Source organism: Astatotilapia calliptera, chromosome 11 (genome assembly GCF_964374335.1).
Source record: "Astatotilapia calliptera chromosome 11, fAstCal68.1, whole genome shotgun sequence".
NCBI classification, from domain to species: domain Eukaryota; kingdom Metazoa; phylum Chordata; class Actinopteri; order Cichliformes; family Cichlidae; genus Astatotilapia; species Astatotilapia calliptera.
This window is the reverse complement of record NC_137432.1, coordinates 21,493,547-21,514,727: the sequence shown is the minus strand read 5'-3', so window position 1 is coordinate 21,514,727 and position 21,181 is coordinate 21,493,547. Positions and strand designations below refer to the sequence as shown.

The 21,181-nt window shown below is 42.0% G+C and overlaps 2 protein-coding genes across 4 annotated transcripts; both read left to right on the top strand.

Annotated features, from left to right (window-relative positions):
* Positions 1-339: 339 nt before the first annotated feature.
* Positions 340-4,280, top strand: frrs1l (ferric-chelate reductase 1-like). The gene is made up of 5 exons (XM_080307981.1): positions 340-938; positions 1,278-1,362; positions 1,628-1,766; positions 2,930-3,176; positions 3,265-4,280. Exons 1-5 carry the CDS (start codon positions 734-736, stop codon positions 3,435-3,437), a joined length of 849 nt encoding a protein of 282 aa, XP_080164107.1. The 5' UTR covers positions 340-733; the 3' UTR covers positions 3,438-4,280.
* Positions 4,281-4,390: 110 nt separating this feature from the next.
* tmem245 (transmembrane protein 245) lies at positions 4,391-19,040 on the top strand. Of its 3 annotated transcripts, none has more exons than XM_026184193.2 (18): positions 4,391-5,890; positions 6,998-7,115; positions 7,640-7,735; positions 8,039-8,146; positions 8,496-8,705; positions 8,804-8,973; positions 12,068-12,091; positions 14,111-14,215; positions 14,297-14,379; positions 14,465-14,555; positions 14,641-14,739; positions 14,831-14,959; positions 15,297-15,419; positions 16,500-16,645; positions 16,729-16,829; positions 16,935-17,109; positions 18,453-18,647; positions 18,735-19,036. In XM_026184193.2, exons 1-18 carry the CDS (start codon positions 5,216-5,218, stop codon positions 18,784-18,786), a joined length of 2,700 nt encoding a protein of 899 aa, XP_026039978.2. In that variant the 5' UTR covers positions 4,391-5,215; the 3' UTR covers positions 18,787-19,036. The 3 variants fall into 3 exon arrangements, with proteins under 3 accessions (XP_026039978.2, XP_026039979.2, XP_026039980.2); XM_026184194.2 differs by having other exon boundaries at positions 18,738-18,929; XM_026184195.2 differs by lacking the exon at positions 12,068-12,091 and having other exon boundaries at positions 18,735-19,040.
* Positions 19,041-21,181: the final 2,141 nt, after the last annotated feature.

The window sequence follows — 21,181 nt, the reverse complement described above, 5'->3', positions numbered from 1 at the left end:
GTAAATAATTTTCGGAGAGAGGAGTGCAAACATGATTGGTAATTTTTAGGTTAGGTTAGATTAGATTACTTCCAAATTTTGGATGAATAAACACAATTTAACGCATAGCTCGTCAGAACAATAGAAGCTCTGTGGTATATTTGGTGTCAGTGACTAGGACTAAAATTCCGATTGCAGCCGAGGCAATAAAATCTTACTCTACAGGCTAATTATTTTACATTGCATCATCTTATACTCCAAACATGTGAAATACTGTGTCAGCTGTTGTGGAAACGTTGTTCAATCTCCAATTGATCGATGGTGACAGCAGCACGTAGCGTCTGCTCATTGGACGTTACTGTGATTGACTGAGGAGACGAGAGGAGAGGGCGGCTGGGCGATACCATTCATCCGGCCCAACACCGAAAAATAGCCTATGAAAAGATTAATGAGCTCTAGAAGCCATCAGGACTGCGGTTTCAAAGAGGATTATGGGCGTGTAGCTGAATTCGATGGTAAGATTACGAATCTGGGTAATTTAGAGCTGGATTAGCCTCCTAATCAGACGCGGTGTCCCCTCGCATCCCTGCGAATAAACAGGATGAGGAGACGGTTTTGTGACGCTGCAAGGAAACCTGCGAAGATGCAGAAATTCAAACAGTGATGGACATCCAGTTTTCTTCCAGATCGGTTTAACCGTTTTTGTTTTTTGTATTTATTGTTCTACCAGTTGTTCTACCCTTTTTTGTTGGTCATGATTTTCCTGCGGAGGCTTGTGCAGCTTTCGGTGCTGCTGATCCACGCTGGATGGTGGGGGGTCGCGCCGAGCCCCACCGATGAGGGAGCACTCCGGACTGGCCACGGAGAGCACGGAGAGCCTGGACACCAAGAGCCTCACAAGGACTCCTACAGCACCTTCGCCTCCGAGTTTCTGGAGTCCAGATATCTGTCCGATGATGGTGAGGATGTCACTCAGTCCACTAAAGATGAGCAGCTAGTGGTTTTGTTTGCATGCTTTTTTTCCACACACAAGCACACAGGGCCTAGCACGGGCAGGACAAAGGTTAATATGTGCCAGTGTTGTCTTGCATCCAACCTGTCACCTCAATATGAGGCCTTTCAGCACCCAGGCCAGCTCCCCGATGGTAGCTGCCCACCCCTTCCTTCTCCTCACCCACACACAGAGTGCAGATGGCCTCTCCTCAGTTGGCCTTCATCACTGAATACATGTATCAGCTATTTAGTGTGTAATCAACAAAATTCACGTTATTTATTTACTTATTTGCTGTGTTTCGCAGGTTACCCATTCCCCACAGCACCCCCAGTTGACCCCTTTGCCAAGATCAAAGTCAGCGACTGTGGAGTAACAAAGGGCTGCATAAGGTTAGAGATCCACCTCTGTCTTTCTCTAAAAAGAGCTCGAGTGTTACTGTAATCCCTGGGGGTCCTTCATCCCAGATGCTCCTGACGTCAGAGAGCCAGAGCTAAACATGGGAACGCTCAGCAAGCTAATCTTTCTTCTTTGTAACCTGGATTCAGTTTCTTTTAAAAAGTGTCCTCATTTGTTTAGATGAGCTCTGTCTGCCCAGCTGAGATCTTATCTCTAGTGAATGACTGTGAGCATTTGCATTTATTTATCTGCACTCAGGTACGGGAAGCCGGGGTGCGATGCAGAGACGTGTGACTACTTTCTGAGTTATCGTCGCATCGGGACAGATGTGGAGTTTGAGCTGAGCGCAGATACGGATGGCTGGGTGGCTGTAGGTTTCTCATCTGATAAGAAAATGGTGAGCAGCTCTGCAACATCTCTGACTGCTAAAAGTTACACAGGTCTTGTGTCTTATTTGGGACAGCAAACCATGTGTTTGTATCTTTTGGGCTGCATATAATTATGATTTTTTTGTTTTATCGCTTCAGGGTACAGAAGAATTAGCAGTCCCACGTCAAACTCATGGATAAGAATTTTTTTGACTGTAAGAGATTGAACCAATTAAATATGAAATTCAGTGACTCAGCAGGTCTCCACAATAAACTCTCTGTGTCAATGTTTCAAAACTTAAAAAAACATATATTAATTTATTAGCCAGTTTGTTTAATAAAAACATTGTTTGGGTTAAAGTAAACCCTTTCACAATTTAATCCAATGAGGCGAAGCTTGTGCTGTTTTTTCCCCCAGGTCAAAACATTGACATCACAACAGTGCGACTGATACGTTGCAACCACAGTCCTGGAGCAACATTTATGTAACTTTTTGCGAAGACTAAAAGCATGATATTGCATCACATGCAATATCATGCTGCATGCATGCATCACAGTTGCTGCAGATTTCTCAGATGAACATCTGTGATGGAAATCTCCAATTCACCATATCCCAAAGGAGCTCCATTAGATTGAGATCTGGTGACTATGGAGGCCCTTTAAGTACAGTGAACTCGTTGTCATTTTCAAGAACCCAGTTTGACACAATTTGAGCTTTAAGACATGTTGTGTTATCTTGCTGGAGGCAGCCATCAGAGGATAGGTACAGTGTGCCAATAAAGGGATAAATATATTCAGCAACAATCTCAAGAATGGCTGCTCACTGGATATTTTCTTTTACAAGGAATTCTTTGGAAAACATAGAGATGTTTACATGGGGAAAATCCCAGCCGATCAGCAGTTTCTGAAATACTCAGATTAGTCTGTCTGGCACCAGCAACCAAGTTCAAAGTCACTTAAATCACTTTTCTTCCCAATTCTGATGTTCATTTTGGACTTCAGAAGGTCATCTTAATATCTTAAATGTTTAAATGCTTAAATGCACTGAGCCATGTGACTGGCTCATGGGTATTTTTTTTTTTAATGAACTGGCCTGGAAGTGTATATTTTACCTTGACTGTATCATAATGGTCAGTTTTTTCAAGAACTAAATTTATGCACATTTTGGAAATAACACTCTTTGTCTCCTTAGGGAGGAGACGATGTTATGGCCTGTGTGCACGATGATAACGGGCGCGTGCGGATACATCACTTCTACAACGTCGGCCAGTGGGCCAAGGAGATCAAGAGGAATCCGGCTCGAGACGAAGAGGGCATATTTGAGAACAACCGCGTCACCTGCCGTTTCAAGCGACCGTTATACGTCCCACGAGAGGAAACGCTTGTGGACTTACACCTCTCGTGGTACTACCTGTTTGCATGGGGACCTGCTATTCAAGGTGAGCGATGAGTCTTTAGCGTCAGATTACACTGCCCATTTTTTTAGCCCTTGCCCGTGACATCTCCTTCATCTTACCTGTCCAACAGGTTCCATCACGAGGCACGACATTGACAGTCCTCCAGTCAGCGAGCACATGATCAGCATCTATAAGTACGTGGACATCTTCATGCCCTCCACAGCTTATCAGACATTTAATTCTCCCCTCTGCTTACTGCTCATAGTAGCTCTCACCTTCTACCTGCTGATGGGGACGCCATAACGAAGCACAGCACAGCACAGCAGAGAGAGGATGAAGCAGCAATAAAAAAAAGTTTAAATCTGATGCCACATACAAGTGCCCTCTTTGCACAGACTGTGTTAGATATATTGAACATGAAAGACTATATATTCATAACTCACACAGCATCTTGAAGTATTAAAGCAACACTCTAGAGGTGATATGTGCTGATCTGAGTATTAGACAAGAGGGCAGAGTAGTAGTAGTAGTTTAAAATAGGCCAGTCATTTTCAGTGTTAACGATAGCTTCCAGTTATATAAAAATATGAGGACTCCATTCCAACAAATACATCTCACAAGACTTTGAAACCCTGCATGCACTGGAAAATCTGGGAATGGTTTCAGACACCCACCGTGCACTGGTGAATAATGTCAAACTTTGCCAAAACAACGGGTTTCTGAGGATGAAAGGAAAATAAAACAGCTCTCACAAATGCTTCCCGTCTCCTCACCCTGCTACGTTTCTGTGGATTTCAGCCTTAAAAAAATAAAATAAAAATGTTGTTTGCTGGTGTTAGAAATATAGACTGCAGGGTTTCAGGAACAACCCGGTGCATCTACTATGTAAAAGATTTTCGTATACTTTTTTTTTACATCCTTGTCTGATTTCATCATCTCACTTCCTCAACCACAGTAACTGCTTTGTTTATCAGTACTGTGACACTGTGACTTACAGCAAGACTGATGAGAAGAGTTACTACTATTGCCTGTTCAAGCAATAACACGGTTAACAGAAACATTTTGCTCTTATATGAAGTAATATTTTTTTCCCCTGGGTTGCTATTGTAGCTTTTGAAGTGTATTAAAAATGGTTGAATATGTTAAGATGTCTCCCACTGAAACATCTGTCGCTGCTGTGCTTATTGCTAAGAACACAGTCTATACAAAATACAGACGCTGTAGTGAATGCAGAGATTGCCTTCTCACTCTGGAAGTATAAAGCCAAAGGGCATGACTTTAATAGAATGTAACATAATTAGATTTTGAGCAGTGGCTACGTGTAGTATGATGTGCAGCCTGATAAAATGTACAAATTACTCATACATTCACACTCGTGAGAGGCTGGGCAGAAGATAAAATACACAAGAAAGCGCAGAAAATAACAAACCAACAAAAAACACACCACCTTTTACACACCACCTGCTTTTCAAGCACATGAAATGGGCAGTGGGAAAAATAAAGGGGTTGTAGAAATTCTCATAAAAAAGTAAATGAATGTACAAATGCAATGGTATTCATATAAAAACCATTGTATATTTATGCGTGGTTGTTTTGTTTTGTTTTTCTTACCAGTTAACCTAACATGCATGCCTGCCATGGGAAGAAGCTGTAGGGCACAGGGAGAATATGCAGCTTTTGAACAGAAAGGCCCCACACAGCCATGAGATTCAAACCCAGTGGAAGTGTAAGCTAGTGTGGTGTCAACTTGAAGTCAACTTACCGTACCATTTAAAAAACAAATGTTTAAAAAAGGATCTCGGAATTTCAGAAAACCTGATCATCATGACTCTAATTGTCTTAAAGACACTTTGTTTAACAATGTAATGTAATTATTTTTATTTATATATTTTAAATAGCTATGATGTGTATTGCTGCTTGAATTAAGTACTTTATAACATCACCTTGTAACATTAATAAAACAATAATAAAAAATAAACCGGAAGAAAATTGGTAAGTTAAAAAAAGAAAAGAAAAAGAAAACAGGAAGGAACGCGCGACATCACCGACACTTCATTGCCCATGAGGCCTTTGGGCATTCGATGTTGCTACGTCATTGTTTTCCTCCCTCACGCGGTGGATCAGTTGGACGGGCTGGCGGAGCTGAAACTGGGAACATGGCAGACGAGGAGGATTCGGCGCCGGATCCCGCCGCTGTCTCTCCCCCAGAGAGTCCTCACGCTGGGCAGCCTCACTTTGTTTCTTTCTCGGAGAGCTTCCAGCCGGCTGTCGGGATGATGAGCCAACTGCTAACCCAGCCCTCCTCCCTGAAGTTTGACAAGAACATAAAACAGGCCTTCTACAACACCGGGGCGATGATATTTGTGGCTATCTGCTGCGGGGCAGCTGTCCTGGTCTATTTCATCCTCGAGGCCTTCCTCCGCCCGCTGCTCTGGGCTGTGCTCTGCGGCACCTTCCTCCACCCCTTCAAATACTCCCTGGCTCGTCTCGGCCGTTCATGGCTCAGCGGCCTGCAGGACAGCGGGACGCCCATAGTGGTGGGGACGCTGCTGGTCCCGGTGTGGTGTCTCAACTACGGGGTGGAGGCGATGGGTAGGGTAGTTCTGGAGAAGCTCACGATACTCCTGGTTATCGGGGCGGGGGCACCGCTGGTTTACTTCCTCTACCTTTTCTGGAGTGTCATCGGTATGCAGGTGATCCTCGGGCACGTCTGTGGGGTCATCGGGAACGCGCTGGACTGTTTCCACTTTATGTGGGTGAGTGACAGTAGAGTGACAGTAGAGTGACAATCCTCTCTCTGACAGAATGACAAAGGGCCCCTCTGTCCGTCAGAGTGGGTGCTGTTAGGTCAGCTCTGTGTAAACTGTGGCACATATTTTAAATATTATCTGGGACAGAATGTTAAAAGTTATACTTTAAACGTCAATGATTTTATTACTCGCCTGATTGTGTGGGTCTTACTATAGTAAACTAGTAATCTTACGATAACAAACTAGTAGTCTTTTGATTGTTGGTTGGGTAAAAAAAAATCAAATATGAAAAGCTCACATCACGTTATTTGCACAGAAAATTATCTACAGAGGGAGTAATAACAGTAATTGTGAATTTCATTCCTACTTAATCCCGTTTTGTGTGTCTGATTAAAATGAACTCAGAATTAAAATGTTGACTGTACAAATGTATAAATGTTATTATCATGTTGTCATAAATGCCATTTAGCAATAGGCAATAGTTGATAAAGAATAATTGGGGGATTAAAGTTGACTGGCTGCTGCAGTGTGTCTCTAATAAAGACTTATTCGATTAACCTAAACAGAAAATGTGTTTCTTGGAATATGTGTGCAAACTTTTATGTAAGTTGATCTAATTTCCTGCAGTTCCAGCATCTGATCGATCGGTACCTCATTCCCAAACAGCTCCAGGGGCCAGAACCCGTCCACCTCATCCAAATTGCATTAAATGTTCTTCTTTCTCTGAATGCGGAGTTCAGCTGACAGAGGGCCTGTGTTTATAAATAGGATGGAGGACACTATATTAAATTACATCAAGGCATGTCTTTGTGAGGAGCGACACAAGCTGAGATCTTTATGAGCAGTCGATTAAACTTCTAGTGTAGTCTTAAGTGCTGACTGCTAAACAGGAGCAGAGCGTTTGTAAAACTGGATGAGTTTAGGAAGAAAAAACATCAACACAAAGTGATTATCACAAAAACTGTTCAATTATACTTTTTAAGACTCATGAAGTTTAAAGGTTCAGCATCAAATGATGATTATGATGCAATGGAAGAGAATAGAAGTCTCAGTATATTTAATTAAAATACCCTCTGTTTCATTATTGTGCATCTTTGTTTTATTTCGTCACAGGTGGGGACTGTCGTGTTTGGATACTTGCTGGCGGTTTGTTTTAAGTGGAGTCCTCAAACTGAGCGGTACCTGAGGACTCTGGCACTTCCTGTCTGGGCTGTCCTGCTCTTCTACATCGGTGAGTGTGGACAGCGCCCACAGCCAGCCATACAAGCTGCCTCTTTGGACTGCAGGAGATTTCTTCTAAATGTGGTCAATAAGTTGCTGCCTGTACAAATCCACTTGTCTTTGAAACAGAGGGCACGCAGAGTAAGATGAGGATGTCGAAAGTATTTTTAGCACACTTAACACTTGCTCTGAGCTTCAGGCGTGAAGTTTTAAAAAGTGACTGAAAGCTGGTTAAGAAGAAGTTCTGCCTTAAAAGGAGGTTTCTGGGCACATGTGAGAAAATGTTTTCTGCTTTGAAGTTTTTAAAAGTTCTTTCATAGCAACAGTCAACATTGTATGTCATATTTGTTTATGAATATGGTTCAGCTCATCAGGCAAGACTAGCAGAGTCATGCTTGACAAGGAATATACCTGTTAAGCCAGTAATGTCGTCCTGCAGTTTAACTACAACAGCTTTCTCTCAATCTAGTTAAATGTATCCATCCGTAACTCATCCATCTTCTTCCACTTATACAATTCCTCTATCTGTTTTAGTGTCTCTGACTGGCTCATGGAGAGTCCCCATATTTGTGGTTGTGGTTGGGCTTCTCATCGTGGGCTACCAAGAGAAACCACCTGTCCCTGGCACAGGTGAAAATATACTATCACACCTATACACTGACATACATTGACATTTACCAAAATGAGATACCTTTACTCACCATTAACTAGGTAATAAATATGGTCAAATGAGCACAAGTCTATGATGTGCTTAGATTAAGTTGCATTTAGCCACATTTGCCTAAGCCTAGCTTTACGTGAAATATAAGTGACTTGAGGTGACTGGTTGGGCTACGCTCATCAGACCAGCTTTGATCTTTCCTACTGTGCATCCTCCGCTCTGCCTGCCTGCCTTTGTGTTTCGTTATATTCAGTCTCTCTTGATCTCCCCAGGTGAGCTTTCAGGGCAGGTGCTGTCATTTGCTGCTAACACTATTTACATGGCAATCTCCTGTAGCAACCTTCAACCCAAAACTGAACTCAGTGGAAGCTCCTCCACAGGTAAGCTAGCTGCATTGTATTCAGTCTATTAAAGAAGATCATACAGATGTCCCAGATATCTGGGCTGTAAGGTTTATGAAATGAGAGAACTGGCAGATTGAACAGAGGGAATCAGACCTCTGAACATACTGTTCGATAAATGTTCAGAGCATTGCTAATTGGTCAGAAAAATGTCAAGTTTTAAAACCCAAGATATGCAATTTCAGTTTTACATTCTTTATTTCTTTTTTTACTGTAGCTGCTTTGGCTTTACCAATTTAGCCACAGCGGCTGAAACTCAACTGCTTTGTTCTTTCTTTCTCTTCCTCTTCTGTGCTTCCTCTGTCTGCTTTCCCTCATCCGCTCATAGATGGTGTGCAGTCTGTGGGTCCCGTGCCTTCCACTCCTGGGTTTCCCGGGTTCGCTGGGAGCTCTCGTACATTGCCCGGCCTCTTCCAGAGAGAGAAAAGCTCCCACAGAGCCAGTGATATTTACTTTATTCTGCTGGTCTGGGCTATTGTCTTGGTGCAGGTCTGGCTCAACCTGTGGATACTACAACTGCTCCCTATTCCTGTGGCCGGTAACACACACACAGACATACAAACAGATATGTGCACACTTTCAGTTACTCCTCGTCAGTCGGATTTTACTCATGTGCATGTTGGCTCACTGATCTAGTGTGGGTTCTGAAGAAGCTGGTGGTCCGGTTTGGTATGAAGAGCTTTGCAGAGAGGACTCTTACCTCGTGGTGGACGGTGCTAGAGAAGTTTGGACGTGAGCGTGAAGAGGCACTGCTCCCTGGACCAATCAAAGGCCTGGCTCAGTTCCTCCTACGTATCGACACTAAGGTAATGTAAGAGCTGCCTGTGAAGCTGATGTCCTTATTTCCTCTGCCTTTGACTTTATACTTCCCCATCCAGACACACTTTATCTGCAACTGCTTGATAACAAATTACTTATCAAAATATCTCAGGAAAACTGAAAGTCTCAAAATGCTCTGTTGTTATCAGTCATATTACATATGTTAGTTTCATTTTTAATGTCTAAATTTAGCCAGTGTAAAGATCTGCCAGGTCCTAAATTTATTAAAATGAAATTGGTAAATTCATATTAAATTGCCAAAAACGGGGGCTTTTTAGTTTCCTTTACCTTTAACAGAGGATTTTAGCTGCTGTTTTTGTTTTTCAGCCTTTTAGTTTTGACCCAGTTGCAACAATCTCATCAGTGTCGTTTACGGCAACAGCTGGAAGCTATTTTTAGCAAAAAGCTGTATTAAACCAAGTGTGCGCTAAACTGCCCAGCACCAAATGGTAGACAGACAAAATTAGCACTTAGCTGAGAAACACTTTAAAATCAGTTCATTAAAAAACAGAGCTAAAAGGAGAGTGAATATTAGCCTGATGCCCGCATCACCAGGTGGGCAAGAAAATACTCATGCATCAGTGATGTTGTTGCCCCATATCTGCTGGATGTGTAAGTATGCAGTTGTTTTGTTTCCAATCAAAATTTAGAGGCAAAATATCTCCAAATCTCTCAATATAGACTAAAAATCTCAAAAAACAAAGCAATGCAGAGCAGAATTTTTTGCCGACATATTAGAGTGAGTGACAGGATTAGTGCTACATGGTTTACATTTCTCAGGTTTTATAAATAATGATGTCATTGCTGTAATCTTATACACTTTTCTGCCTTGCCCTCACAGTTTTGGGATGTATTTGTGTTCTGTCTTTGTAATCACATTGATTTGCATCCAACTTGTATTGCCAGTCCACACTCACTGTAGTTAGTGTATCTTGCCTGCCACTTCCTGAGGGGTGTACTACGAAGCAGCTTCCGCAGAGTTTGACTTTTTTGTTTTCATGCATTAGTTGGTCCCATGAAACCTAAAACCTCATTCAAACCTGACGGGTATTTCCAATTTTAATGTTATGGTTTCTGTGACAGGCTCTGTCCTCGCTTACATAAAAGTGGGAGTTGGTGGTGGGAGCATCATTTGACTCCTGTTTAGCACAAAATGGACTGCAACAGCTATACTGGTGCTGCCAATAACTCAAGATGGAACAATTCAGCAGAAAAATATAATCGCATAAATTAATAAATTACTATATTTATTTTACCACTCAGTCCACTCCTGGTGCTGCTATTTAATGTAGAGATCTACAAATTAGAATCATGATGCGTTTCATTATGAAGTGCATTCAGGTTTGACACTGTAATTAGATAACTTTTGTTATTGACCAAATTGAATTAAATAAATTTTCTTAATTGAATAACCTCTGTAATAAATTCCAGTAGACTGCTATCGCAGTAGTGTAAAACGTAGCATTTACACAAGTTCAGTGCCTGGGAATTCCTGTGAAAACACAACATGTACAGTTGTTGTCAGTTTACATTCATCACAGGCATAAACGTCATAGTAAATTTGGACTTTTAACGATTTTTTTGAGCTGTTCTTTTTCCAGACTTGTATTATTGTAGACCATATATGTTTAATGACTTTAAGGAAAAAAAGAAATGGGAGCATGAGTTTGAACTTATTTTAGATTTTCTCTCATCCAAATAGTCTGGAACATATACATACACGCCCAAATGTATACACATACTCAAGTGGTCCCGAAGGTTCTACAGTGCCTTTTAATCTGACAGGGCCAAGGCCTATTAACTCCTCATTAATTATTGACTACAGCTGGTAGTTTCTCTTTGCCAGCACAAAAAGGATTTGCTTGGCAGGACTCATTTGATTGACCTCAGACCAATAGGAAACTCAAAGGAGCCCAACCCGAGAACCACCGAGGCTCAAGAACTGGAAACTGTTGGAACACCAACATCACTGTCCACAGTCAAGTGAATTTTACATCGCAGTGGATTGAGAGGGTGTTGACCAAGAAAGAAACCCCTGCTTTAAAATCAACACATTCAAGCTCCTCTGAAGTTTGCAGCTGCTCAAACAGATAAGCCAAATGCCCTCTGGAGAAAAGTTTATGGTCGGGCAAGATAAAGATTGAACTTTTGGGCCACAATGACTAGAAGTATAAACATGAGGAACACTGTACTGAGTGTCAAGCATAGTAGTGGTAGCATCATGCTCTGGGCCTGTTTTGCTGCCAGTGGCATAAGGTACATTACAGAGAAGATTCTTAAACTTGATCTTAAATGAACAGACAGAAGGTTGAAACTTGAACACAGTTGGTAGTTCCAACAGGACAATGATCCCAAACACATATCGAAACTGGTGTTAGAATAGATAAAGTAGGCTAGCATTGAGCTTCTTGAATGGCCTTCCCAAAGCCCCGACCTCAACCCTTTGAATATTCATGGACTATGCTGAAAGGCTGGGTCTGCTCCAGGAATTATGCCTAAAGCTTGTCGATGGCTACCGGAAGCATTTGGTTGACTTGCTAAGAGACATTTAAACAAAATAATAGTGGAGATTTATGTATATATTTTGACCCTTAGTGGATTAGAGAAGAGCCAAAATAAATACAAACAACTGAGTTCAAAGAAATCATTAAAAGCCCCAAATGACCTGTGATTGTATGTAAACTGACCACAGCTGTACCGTTTGCACTGCTGTAACTTAACTGCTAGACTTTGTTCAGTGCTGTTATGTACAGCTTAACAGATTGCATGTCAGCTGATAATCTATATCACTCTTAGGGCAACTTGTTTGGAAAAGAAGTGAAACCGTATCACTTGGAGATGATGTTAGACAAAAACTTCTGAAAATAGCTTTAAAACGAGAGCTGCCCTTCTGAAACCTCTGGCTATAGTCTCAACATACCTTGCTAACACATGAATTCCTCTTTGTAGTACACCGCTCCGACCCCTCAGAGCCTGTACCCACACAGAGCTTGTATTCTTGTTGCACGGGTACATGTGATGACTGCTGCAAAACTCTTTCCAATAATAATTTTCCCAATGTCTCTTTGTCTCCTCCCCAAGCTCTGGCATTGGCTTAACAAGCAGGTAATGATTTGGAGGAGCAGAGTGCTGAGAGAGCGAGACTGAGAGAAAGTGGGCTTGTGTGTGAGAGACATTGAGAAAACAAGGGCAAATAAATAAATAACTTGTATTTATGTGCGGGTGTGTGTGACAGCGTGAGCACACCTTGTAGCGGCTTGGACTGGCATTTTACCCATCCACTGTCATCACCTCTGCCATCCTGTCTAAACATCTGTCCTCTTGCTTCTTTCCAGCTTTTATTTTGACAGTGAGCTACAGCCGGGGTGTTGCACTCAATAATCCCTCAGCCCCGACTGTATCTTCTCTGCTTTGACCTGAGTTTGTCTTGAGTGTGTATGTGTGTGTGTGTGTGTGTGTGTGTGTGTGTGTGTGTGTGTGTGTGTGTGTATGTGTGTGAGCTGCCTCAAAGAGTAGTGTTAAATGGAGGGGGGGGGTGTTTCCTTTTTTTTTTTCCTGGAAATTTTAATTTTTTTATTTTTTAGGTGTGGCTAAGGGACTGGACAAAACAATGGAAACACGGTTATTCAATGTGAGGAACTAAACTTAGTGAATATATTTGCCACCTTTGAACCATTTGGCTTTGTGGAGCTGGTTATTACCATAGACTGTATATAAAAGATGGAGATTAGCACTGGGCTGTCACTCATTGTTTGGTCTTTGTTGTTGTTGTTCTTTTAGTTTTAAAGTAAGACATCAGAAAAGAGGCTTGGCTCAAATTGAGATTTTTGTGGAAACTACATGCTCAGTCAGCAGCCAGGACCAAATTTCAAACCCTTTTTTGTCATCTGTTTTACTCTTACATTTGACCATATTGTACAACATACAACATTCTGCTTTTTTTTTGTTTTGTTTTGTTTTTTTGTTTTGTTTGTATTTTAATAAGGCTTGAAACTATTGATGAGACCACAAACTCTCTCTGTAGTTCTCAATTTGAACTATATACAGAATGGCTGTAGCTCCCGTTGACCTCAATGTACCTACAAGCCTGCATTCTGCATCTGAAGGCCACCAGGTCACAATAACTATGGTTGGAAAAAGACTTGCTTTCTGTCTTGACCTCAGTACAAATTTAAAGTGTTTACAATCTATTCAATTCAGTTCGGTTTTATTTATATAGCGCCAAATCACACAAGTTGCCTCAAGGCACTTTATACTCTGATTCTGGCTGTTATTTATGAACTAGAGTGTCTTTTATTTAGAATTATCACAGGTGTTGATTCAGTTCAGTCATTTCTGATGATGTAGTTTATATTTTTAATACAGTGCCGATGTGCTGCATTGGAAATGTAGTGTTTGTCGTTGTGCGGCCTGTGTATAACTTTTTAGAGGTCTCATGCTCCCTGTTGTGATAGTGACTGAAACCTCTTCTAAACCTCTCGCTGCTCAATATTACCCAACTTCTTTAATTTAATTACTTCTTTCAGTATTAAAATCTTTTTGAAGTGGTGTTTCCATTTTTTTGTTAAACAACTGTTTGCTGTTCTTCTTTCAGGTAAGCTAGATGTTAAAGAGGAAGGTATAAGACTCGCTGTAGATTCACTCACCTAAGGTTTTACACAGACTCTTTGCAGAAAATGCCATGTCATGTCACCATCAATATAATAAACCATTATGCCATGGCCTTAGTGCAAAAAGAGAGAGTTCTGCTAACAGAGCTTTGATTTTAATGCAGTTTTGGCGCATTGAGAAACCTGAGTCGAGAACAGAGAGCTCACTTTGAAAGTGATGTTATGTCTGTTTGTCGTTAAACCAACAACCCAAAAAGCCACTTGCATGATTTAATGCTTCAGTGCAAGAATGGGTGCATGCATTGTATGAATACAGATATGCTGTTATTGTCCTCTGTGAGGACTTTTTACGTCTAAAATGACTTTTCACAAGTGATAAGGACACAGGTTTCTCCATGTGCATGTTTTTACCTCCTTTAAAGTTGTACTGATGAGTCTATTTTGCCATCTTCCTATTATCCCCCCCCCCTTCTCCCTGTCTTTGCCCTCCTCTCCTTTTTATCTGTGCACCCAGATGGTTGTGTGGCTGGAGCGATCTCTGGATAAAATCATCAGTATCTTCATCATCTTCCTCTTGGTCACAGGGACCCTGCTCATGGCTCTGCTGCTCACTGCTATGGTAGGTTTTTGGGTTTTTTAACCTGACTTCACATCATTTGCACTGATGATGGATAAAAAAAATAAACATTAATCTTTGTAGGTTCATCACGAAAGTGCTCACATCATCGACGTAACCAGTAACCTCATCAATGAGACCGTATCTAACCATCCAGAATGGGCCAAGTAGGACAGTCCACTCTGTTTTTCTGTGTTTATTTTTAGACTTTCCTCTCATTTGCTAAAACAACCTTACTTTGTCCTCTGTTAGCCTCCTTCCAGAAGCCCGCGTGGTCCAGAAAGCTCTAAATTCAGCTGCTACTAATGTCTACCAGCATGGGAGAGAATGGATAACACAAAAGGTCAGGACAGTAATTTTCACTGATAATAATGGAATACAGCCAGACAGCGAGGAATGTGACCAATCTGTTTCCTTTGTGTGTGCAGCTTCATAAGATTTTAGGAGATAAGGTGAACCAAACTGCAGTGATTGAGAAGCAAGTTTTAGAACTTTGGGACCGACTGTATCACTCCTGGTTTGTGAAGGTAGTGTCAGAGTTTTGTGTTTAATGTCTCCCAAAGTCTGTTCTTCAGTATTCTTCAGTTTTACATAAAATACTATGGTCACATTTTTCAGAATGTAACCCACTCTGGACGGCATCGTGGGAATAAGATGACTCACAGACAGAACAGCTGGCTGGGGGACATCCTGGACTGGAAGGACATTGCTTCCTTTCTGCAGGAAAATATCGAGACACTACTGTCTGTAAGTATGAACGTATGTAACGTACACTATAATGCCAAGTGTTTCAATCACTTCCATGGCCACAGGTGCATAAAATCAAGCACCAATGCATGCAGACCGCTTCTACAAAAGGATGGGTCGCTCTCAGGAGCTCTGAATTCCAGCATGATACCGTGATAAGATCCCACCTCTGCAGTCCAAGACCATTTTGTTTTCTTAGATCAGGACATCAGCCATGAGAGCACCATGCCAGCACTGCCCCACTAGCAGCATTTGCAAATTTACAACTGTGTGCGTCTTAGATAGAAGTACAGTTTCCTGTGGATGGTGTGTTTATTGTTGCCTCGTCATTTTGCAGATCCTGGAGTCTTTGTGGGTTGTAATGAGCAGGAACGTTGGCCTCCTCATCTCCACCACGACCACTCTCCTCACCGTCTTGTTCCACAGCGGCACGGCGCTCCTCAACTTTGCACTGAGTTTGGTATGAAACGCTGATCACAGCCACGTCGTTTTCTCCATTTTATAAAGTCCAACTGTTTGCAAAATTGATTATCATTATTCTTTTGTAATGCACAAAAGTAAGCAGAAAGTGTTCAGCTTAACTGCAAGTGTTTCTCAAAAATATTCTAATAGATTTATAGAAATCTGAGGCCGAATAATGTCCTGCAGACTCGTCCATAAAAATGTTCTCAGACTTATGTTTAGCTAAAGATCATTCCCAACTGTGTGCTTAGGTTGATTTATAAATAATGCTTACTAACACGTGTCAGTGGTGTGTGCTTGTTTGCTGTGCTTTCTGCAATGGAGGCAGTGCTTCTTTTAAGCATTGTTTAAACTGTTGTGGTACATTTAAACTCCTTCATATTAAGCACACACTCACACTGATGGATGCACTAGGGGCAATCTGGTATTTAGTATCTTGTCCAGAGTCATTTTGAAATGCATACTTGAGGAGCCTGGGATCAAATCACCGACCTTCCTTTTAGTAGATGACCCGCCCGGGGCACCTCAAGGAGGCGCTATCATTAGCTAACTTAACAAGGCATTCATTCCACTAAAACATCTTCTTAAATAAGTATTTTGCCAGGTCGTGTAAAAAAAACAAAAAACAAAAAAAAACATGATCCATAACCTGAGATCAGTTTAAATTGATGACACTGGCCTTGAGTTTTTTCTCCTCAATAAATAATGCCAGCACAAATGAGCAGTAGTCTGGAATGGCCATGGACCTTTACAAAGATCAAAATCACCTTAAAGTTAGAGGAGACTGAGGCCAGGAAACATTCACTGGACTAAAATAGTGAGCTGACATTAGAGCCAAACACGCATCCTGGAAGCGTGTCAACTCCACAGTGACCGAGGTGGGGCTTGGACATGTCATCTGTTCCTCAACCACAATACAGGACTTTACTGAGCATTGTTAACTGTGTATATTTAATGGTGTTGCTCTTTCTGTCTTATTTTAATAAAGTAGACCTGCCACATTTACTCTTAAAGATTTAAAAAGCTAATCAGATAGTCTTATATTTAGCACAGCTGCCATTTTTACTCCTTCCTGTAGGTGATTTTCCTGACTACTCTCTTCTACCTGCTGAGCTCCAGTGGAGAATACTACAAACCGGTTAAATGGGTGATCAGCTTAACTCCTCTCTCTCAGCCGGGACCCTCCAGTAACATCATTGGCCAGTCTGTTGAAGAGGCCATCAGGTAGTCGCATGCGTAAAAGCTACAGAATCTAAATTTGTACCTTGGCGAGATTATTTTTGACCATATTTGTGTTTGTTTTGAAGAGGAGTGTTTGACGCCTCTCTGAAAATGGCCGGATTCTACGGCCTCTACACTTGGCTCACTCACACTATCTTTGGCATCAACATCGTCTTCATTCCTTCTGGTGAGTCAGCGTGTCCGCAGCAGATTGTGCTGTCGTTATGTTCGCACCTGCCAAGCCACACTCAGTGTTTTGTCACTCTCTGAATCCCTCTTTCCTGGCCTGAAGCTCTGGCTGCCATCCTGGGTGCCGTGCCGTTCCTGGGGACCTATTGGGCAGCTGTGCCGGCAGTGTGTGACCTGTGGTTGGCGCAGGGTGAAGGTGTCAAGGCCCTGCTGCTGCTCATCTGCCACCTGCTCCCAACATATTTTGTGGATACAGCCATCTACTCTGATATATCAGGGTATGTATGCGTGACCAGCTTATTTGAGCTTCTCTTTATGGCACTGGGACATCTGACAAACAAATCGCACCAAACCACCTGTGACTGTTAACATAATACATACAAGTCCGCTTGCTGGCCTAATGTGGGTTTGAAAGAAAACTGTACAGTTGTACGAGTCTATAAACAGCGTCTCTGTTTGCCTCTGTTTCATAAACTCCCTGTTGTGGACAGATAATGCTCCTGTCTTCGAGCTTCAAGCCCTACTATCTTTACATACAGTTTACATACACACTCAAATGCATACATCAACTCAAATCTTTTAATAAGCAGTGCTGAAGATTCTACAATGTCTTGTAACTTGATAAGGCCAAGGCCTATTAATTTCTCATTAGTTATTATGATTGAGTACATCTGGCAGTTTCTCTTTACCAGCTTAAAAAGGATTTGACTGACAGCACTCATTGGATTGACCAAATGGGAACATCCCAAAAATTCAATGAAGATCTAAGTAGGAGAATTATAGATTTACACTAGTTGTGAAGGTCTCTTGGAGCTATTTCCGAACACCTGCAGATTCTAAGATCATCAGTTTAAGTAGTTCTAGCTAAGTACAAGTTATTCAGATGTGTCACCAGTTTGCCAGGGTCTGGAGGAAGTCCCGAGCTGCCACCCTCAGATGAGAGGAAAATGGTTAGGATGTTTGAGAACAATCCAGGACCTATCAAGGTTGAAGCCTGTAGGAAACTGGAGGCACACCAGCGTCACTTTCCACAGAGAAGCCAGTTTTACCATGAACTGAGAGGATGACGACCAAGAAAGAAGTGCTCAAAAATTGACGTCTTCAAGTTCAACTGAAATTTTCAGCTGCTCACATGGACACGCCAAATCTTCTAGAGAAAAGTTTGATGGTGAGACGTATCAAAGAGTGAGTTTTTGTCCACAGTGACAAGAGGTATGTTTGTAGTGAGTGAAAGCGAGGCTTACAAACCTAAGAAGGCTGTACCAGCTGTCATGCTCCAGGGCTGCTCTGCTGCTAGTGGTACTAGTACATTGCACAAAGTGGCTGGAATAATGAAGGAGGATCTCTAAATTCTTCACCTCAAATCAATCGTTGGACACAGTGGTTTGTTTCAACAGGACAGTGACCCTCAAACACACATCAAAACTGGTTGTGGAATGGATAAAAGCTCAAACTAACCTTGATGGGTGTATATAAACTTCTGACCACAGCTGCGGTTTGGGGAAAGCTAACTTTTTAGCCTGTTTTAGCCTTCGGCTGCATCACATGTGTGCACTGATACAGTAGCTGCCTGCCAGCCTTTCCACTGTGTTTTAAACCATTTCTTTTGTCTTTGTCTCAGAGGTGGACACCCATATTTGACAGGCCTGGCGGTGGCAGGTGGTGCGTACTATCTGGGTCTGGAGGGGGCTATTATCGGGCCTATCCTCCTCTGCATCCTGGTGGTGGCAGCCAACATCTACAGCGCTATGCTGATGAGCCCCAGCTCTGCATTGCCCACACCAGTGCAGCCAAACTGGCCTCCCCACCCTATGAGGTAAGACGCATGAAGAACAAACAGCAGATTAGATGTTTTAAAAAAAATGCAAACCAACCAGTCAGTTGTCTTCTTGTCTGTGATTAGTAGGACCTTTACGGACGCCACTCCCTCTGTCCTGAAGAAGACCTGTGAATGAGCACATGAGGAAACGACATCCAGCTTCCTATAGGCTGATTCCTCAGGGGAATTGCTCCCCTCCCTGAAGCTCCTCCCTGTGTGGCCTGACTCCATAGGGGGACGCCCTGACTGAAAAAGAGGCATAGCAGCTGGTCACCCATGATGCTATGTGCTTAGCTGAACGGTTTCTCAGAGCGATATGGCACCAGCTCCTTTCATTCAGCAGCACACAAAAACTCCTGTAAGCATGCACCCTAATCCCAAACTTGGACCAATGACATCACATTGGGTTTACGATTGTGTAAGGTGGAGCCATCGATGCTAATCGCATCATCGCTCAAAACTCAGTGCCTAATTTGTTTTGTGATATTGAGAAATGCCTAAAAATTACTGTGTCATTTGTGGTGAACTGTAAGATGATATATTTTATCTACAAGACCCCTGATTTCCAGCCTGCACTCCTTGGCTGTATCTGTGCTACCGTACGTGGTTGTGCAGTATTTGTACTCCCTACCTCTCTCCTAATGGAGGCTCAAGTAGAGTTTGTAGTAAAGGCAGGTTTTCTAAAAAAAAACAAAACTTCTTGCCACAGTTGTTGTCTCATGTGACTCAAGTAACTGAGTAATTAGACAGGGACCTGTTATTATGCTTATTTCTAGCTACATATTCGTATTGTGAGACTATAAATGAGTATTTCGTTAAAACTGACATCACACTCTCGAAGCATTGGCCACTGTATGTGCAGTGACATCGCCACAGCTCTGTACCAGTTACACCAGCGCCGAGGGTGCAAGGACTCGCTACAGTATTCTCCTGAACGATAGGTGTCGCTACTCAGACAAAAAGTCCATGTCAGTGCTGGTAAGAAGTCAAAACCAGAACCAAAGAAATCAGAAGATTTCTTTTCTCCCTTTCAACCTGCTGTAACATCTCCCTCTGTGTAATCTGTGGCAGCTGCTGCACGAGGTTACATAAGTTAAGCGGTGTAGCACTGGCCAAAACGACATCAAAGCTCGGCGTTGTTCACAAGGGCGAGGAACATAAATGGACCCTGACACAGCTGCTAAGTTCACCTGCTGTTTGAAGAAGCCCTCTTTCTTCTGATTGGCTTCCCCTCGCCTGGCTTCCACACAGAAGCCAGTGCTCATAAACCCCGCCTCCTAATCACCATACAAGGAAATCTGTGCCAAGCTGATGTCAGGAGTTGGCAAAATGATTGCCTCTCATAAAGATTAGTTTTATATACATTTACCTCATTTTTTGATGCACATTTAATATGATCACTGTAATTGGATAGTAGTATAAACACTATGATACACGACCGATAGAAAATAAGGATAGGTCCCATTTAACCGTTTTAATTTTTACTCTTTAGTTACTGTGTTATTCACGATTCCGTGATCGTAGCTGTGACATTCTCAGCTTTGACAACGGTGTTCACTCCTGCTTTACTGAACCAAGCTTTGTTACCACTGTTTGTCTTTTTTTGTTTGTACGATTCAGTTATTATTAATAATAAAAATAATCTATTTTTATTGGCTACAGGTTTAGACTGATGATGATGACTACTTCTAATGGATCAGATTACACATCTTACAATCAGATTTTAGTCTGGTTCCATTATCAGAGGATGTTTTTTATTTTATTTTATTTTGAATGTATTTAAAGATTAAGATTGTTTTGTACACATATGTGTGAAACCAAGTTTTTAATTCCTTACATTCTCTGCTGATCTCTCACCTTTGCACTCAGAAAATCTTGATTGAGTGATTTTGTGAAGCACTTTCAAGTTTTTTTTGTTTCCTTTGAAGTTTTTTTTAGGGCTGCGACTGTTGTCCCGGTCACAAGATTTCATTGACAGTTTAGACTTCACACACCTCAAATCCTATTTTAACCTCTTTTGCTCTTGCACTTCGTGCGCCACACTGTAACTCGAGTCAGAGCACTTGTCTGAGAGGAGAGTGTAAAGCAGGTCACTTGAAGCTTTAATAAAGAAGCAGATGACTCGTATGCAATGTGACTGATCAGACATGGCTACCATGTTAGCTGTCTGAGAGTGGGACAGTGTGATGTGCTATGAGTTTCAACCCAATACTGTAGTTTTCCTTTTGTACTGATGCTGTGGTTTTGTTTTTTTATTAATACTGGACATGCACTGATACAATAAACATGATCTAAACTGCAGTGACTTTGACTGTCTTGTATTGTCCTTTTTAGATTAAATAGATGAAACTGCTTGCTAAGTTTCGTGAAACTGGTTCAGTGTTGTATTTGCCAAAGTGTGGACGCAAGAAAACTGTCACTAATGAAGAAACATCAGTGGCTGTCCTAGCGTCATTCAGCAAGAGCCCACAGCGTAGCACTCGCCGCATGTCACTGGAGAGTGGCATTAGTCGAACAGCCCTTCGGCGGAT

What these genes read in the sequence shown, in the direction of transcription:
- frrs1l (XM_080307981.1), top strand. Translation starts at nt 734, where the DNA reads ATGATTTTCCTGCGGAGGCTTGTGCAGCTTTCGGTGCTGCTGATCCAC. An exon ending in GTAACAAAGGGCTGCATAAG is followed by an intron (nt 1,363 to 1,627) that starts GTTAGAGATCCA and finishes ATCTGCACTCAG; the next exon opens with GTACGGGAAGCCGGGGTGCG. An exon ending in ATGGGGACCTGCTATTCAAG is followed by an intron (nt 3,177 to 3,264) that starts GTGAGCGATGAG and finishes CCTGTCCAACAG; the next exon opens with GTTCCATCACGAGGCACGAC.
- tmem245 (XM_026184193.2), top strand. Translation starts at nt 5,216, where the DNA reads ATGTTGCTACGTCATTGTTTTCCTCCCTCACGCGGTGGATCAGTTGGA. An exon ending in GCTCCCTATTCCTGTGGCCG is followed by an intron (nt 8,706 to 8,803) that starts GTAACACACACA and finishes TCACTGATCTAG; the next exon opens with TGTGGGTTCTGAAGAAGCTG. An exon ending in TCAACTTTGCACTGAGTTTG is followed by an intron (nt 15,420 to 16,499) that starts GTATGAAACGCT and finishes TCCTTCCTGTAG; the next exon opens with GTGATTTTCCTGACTACTCT.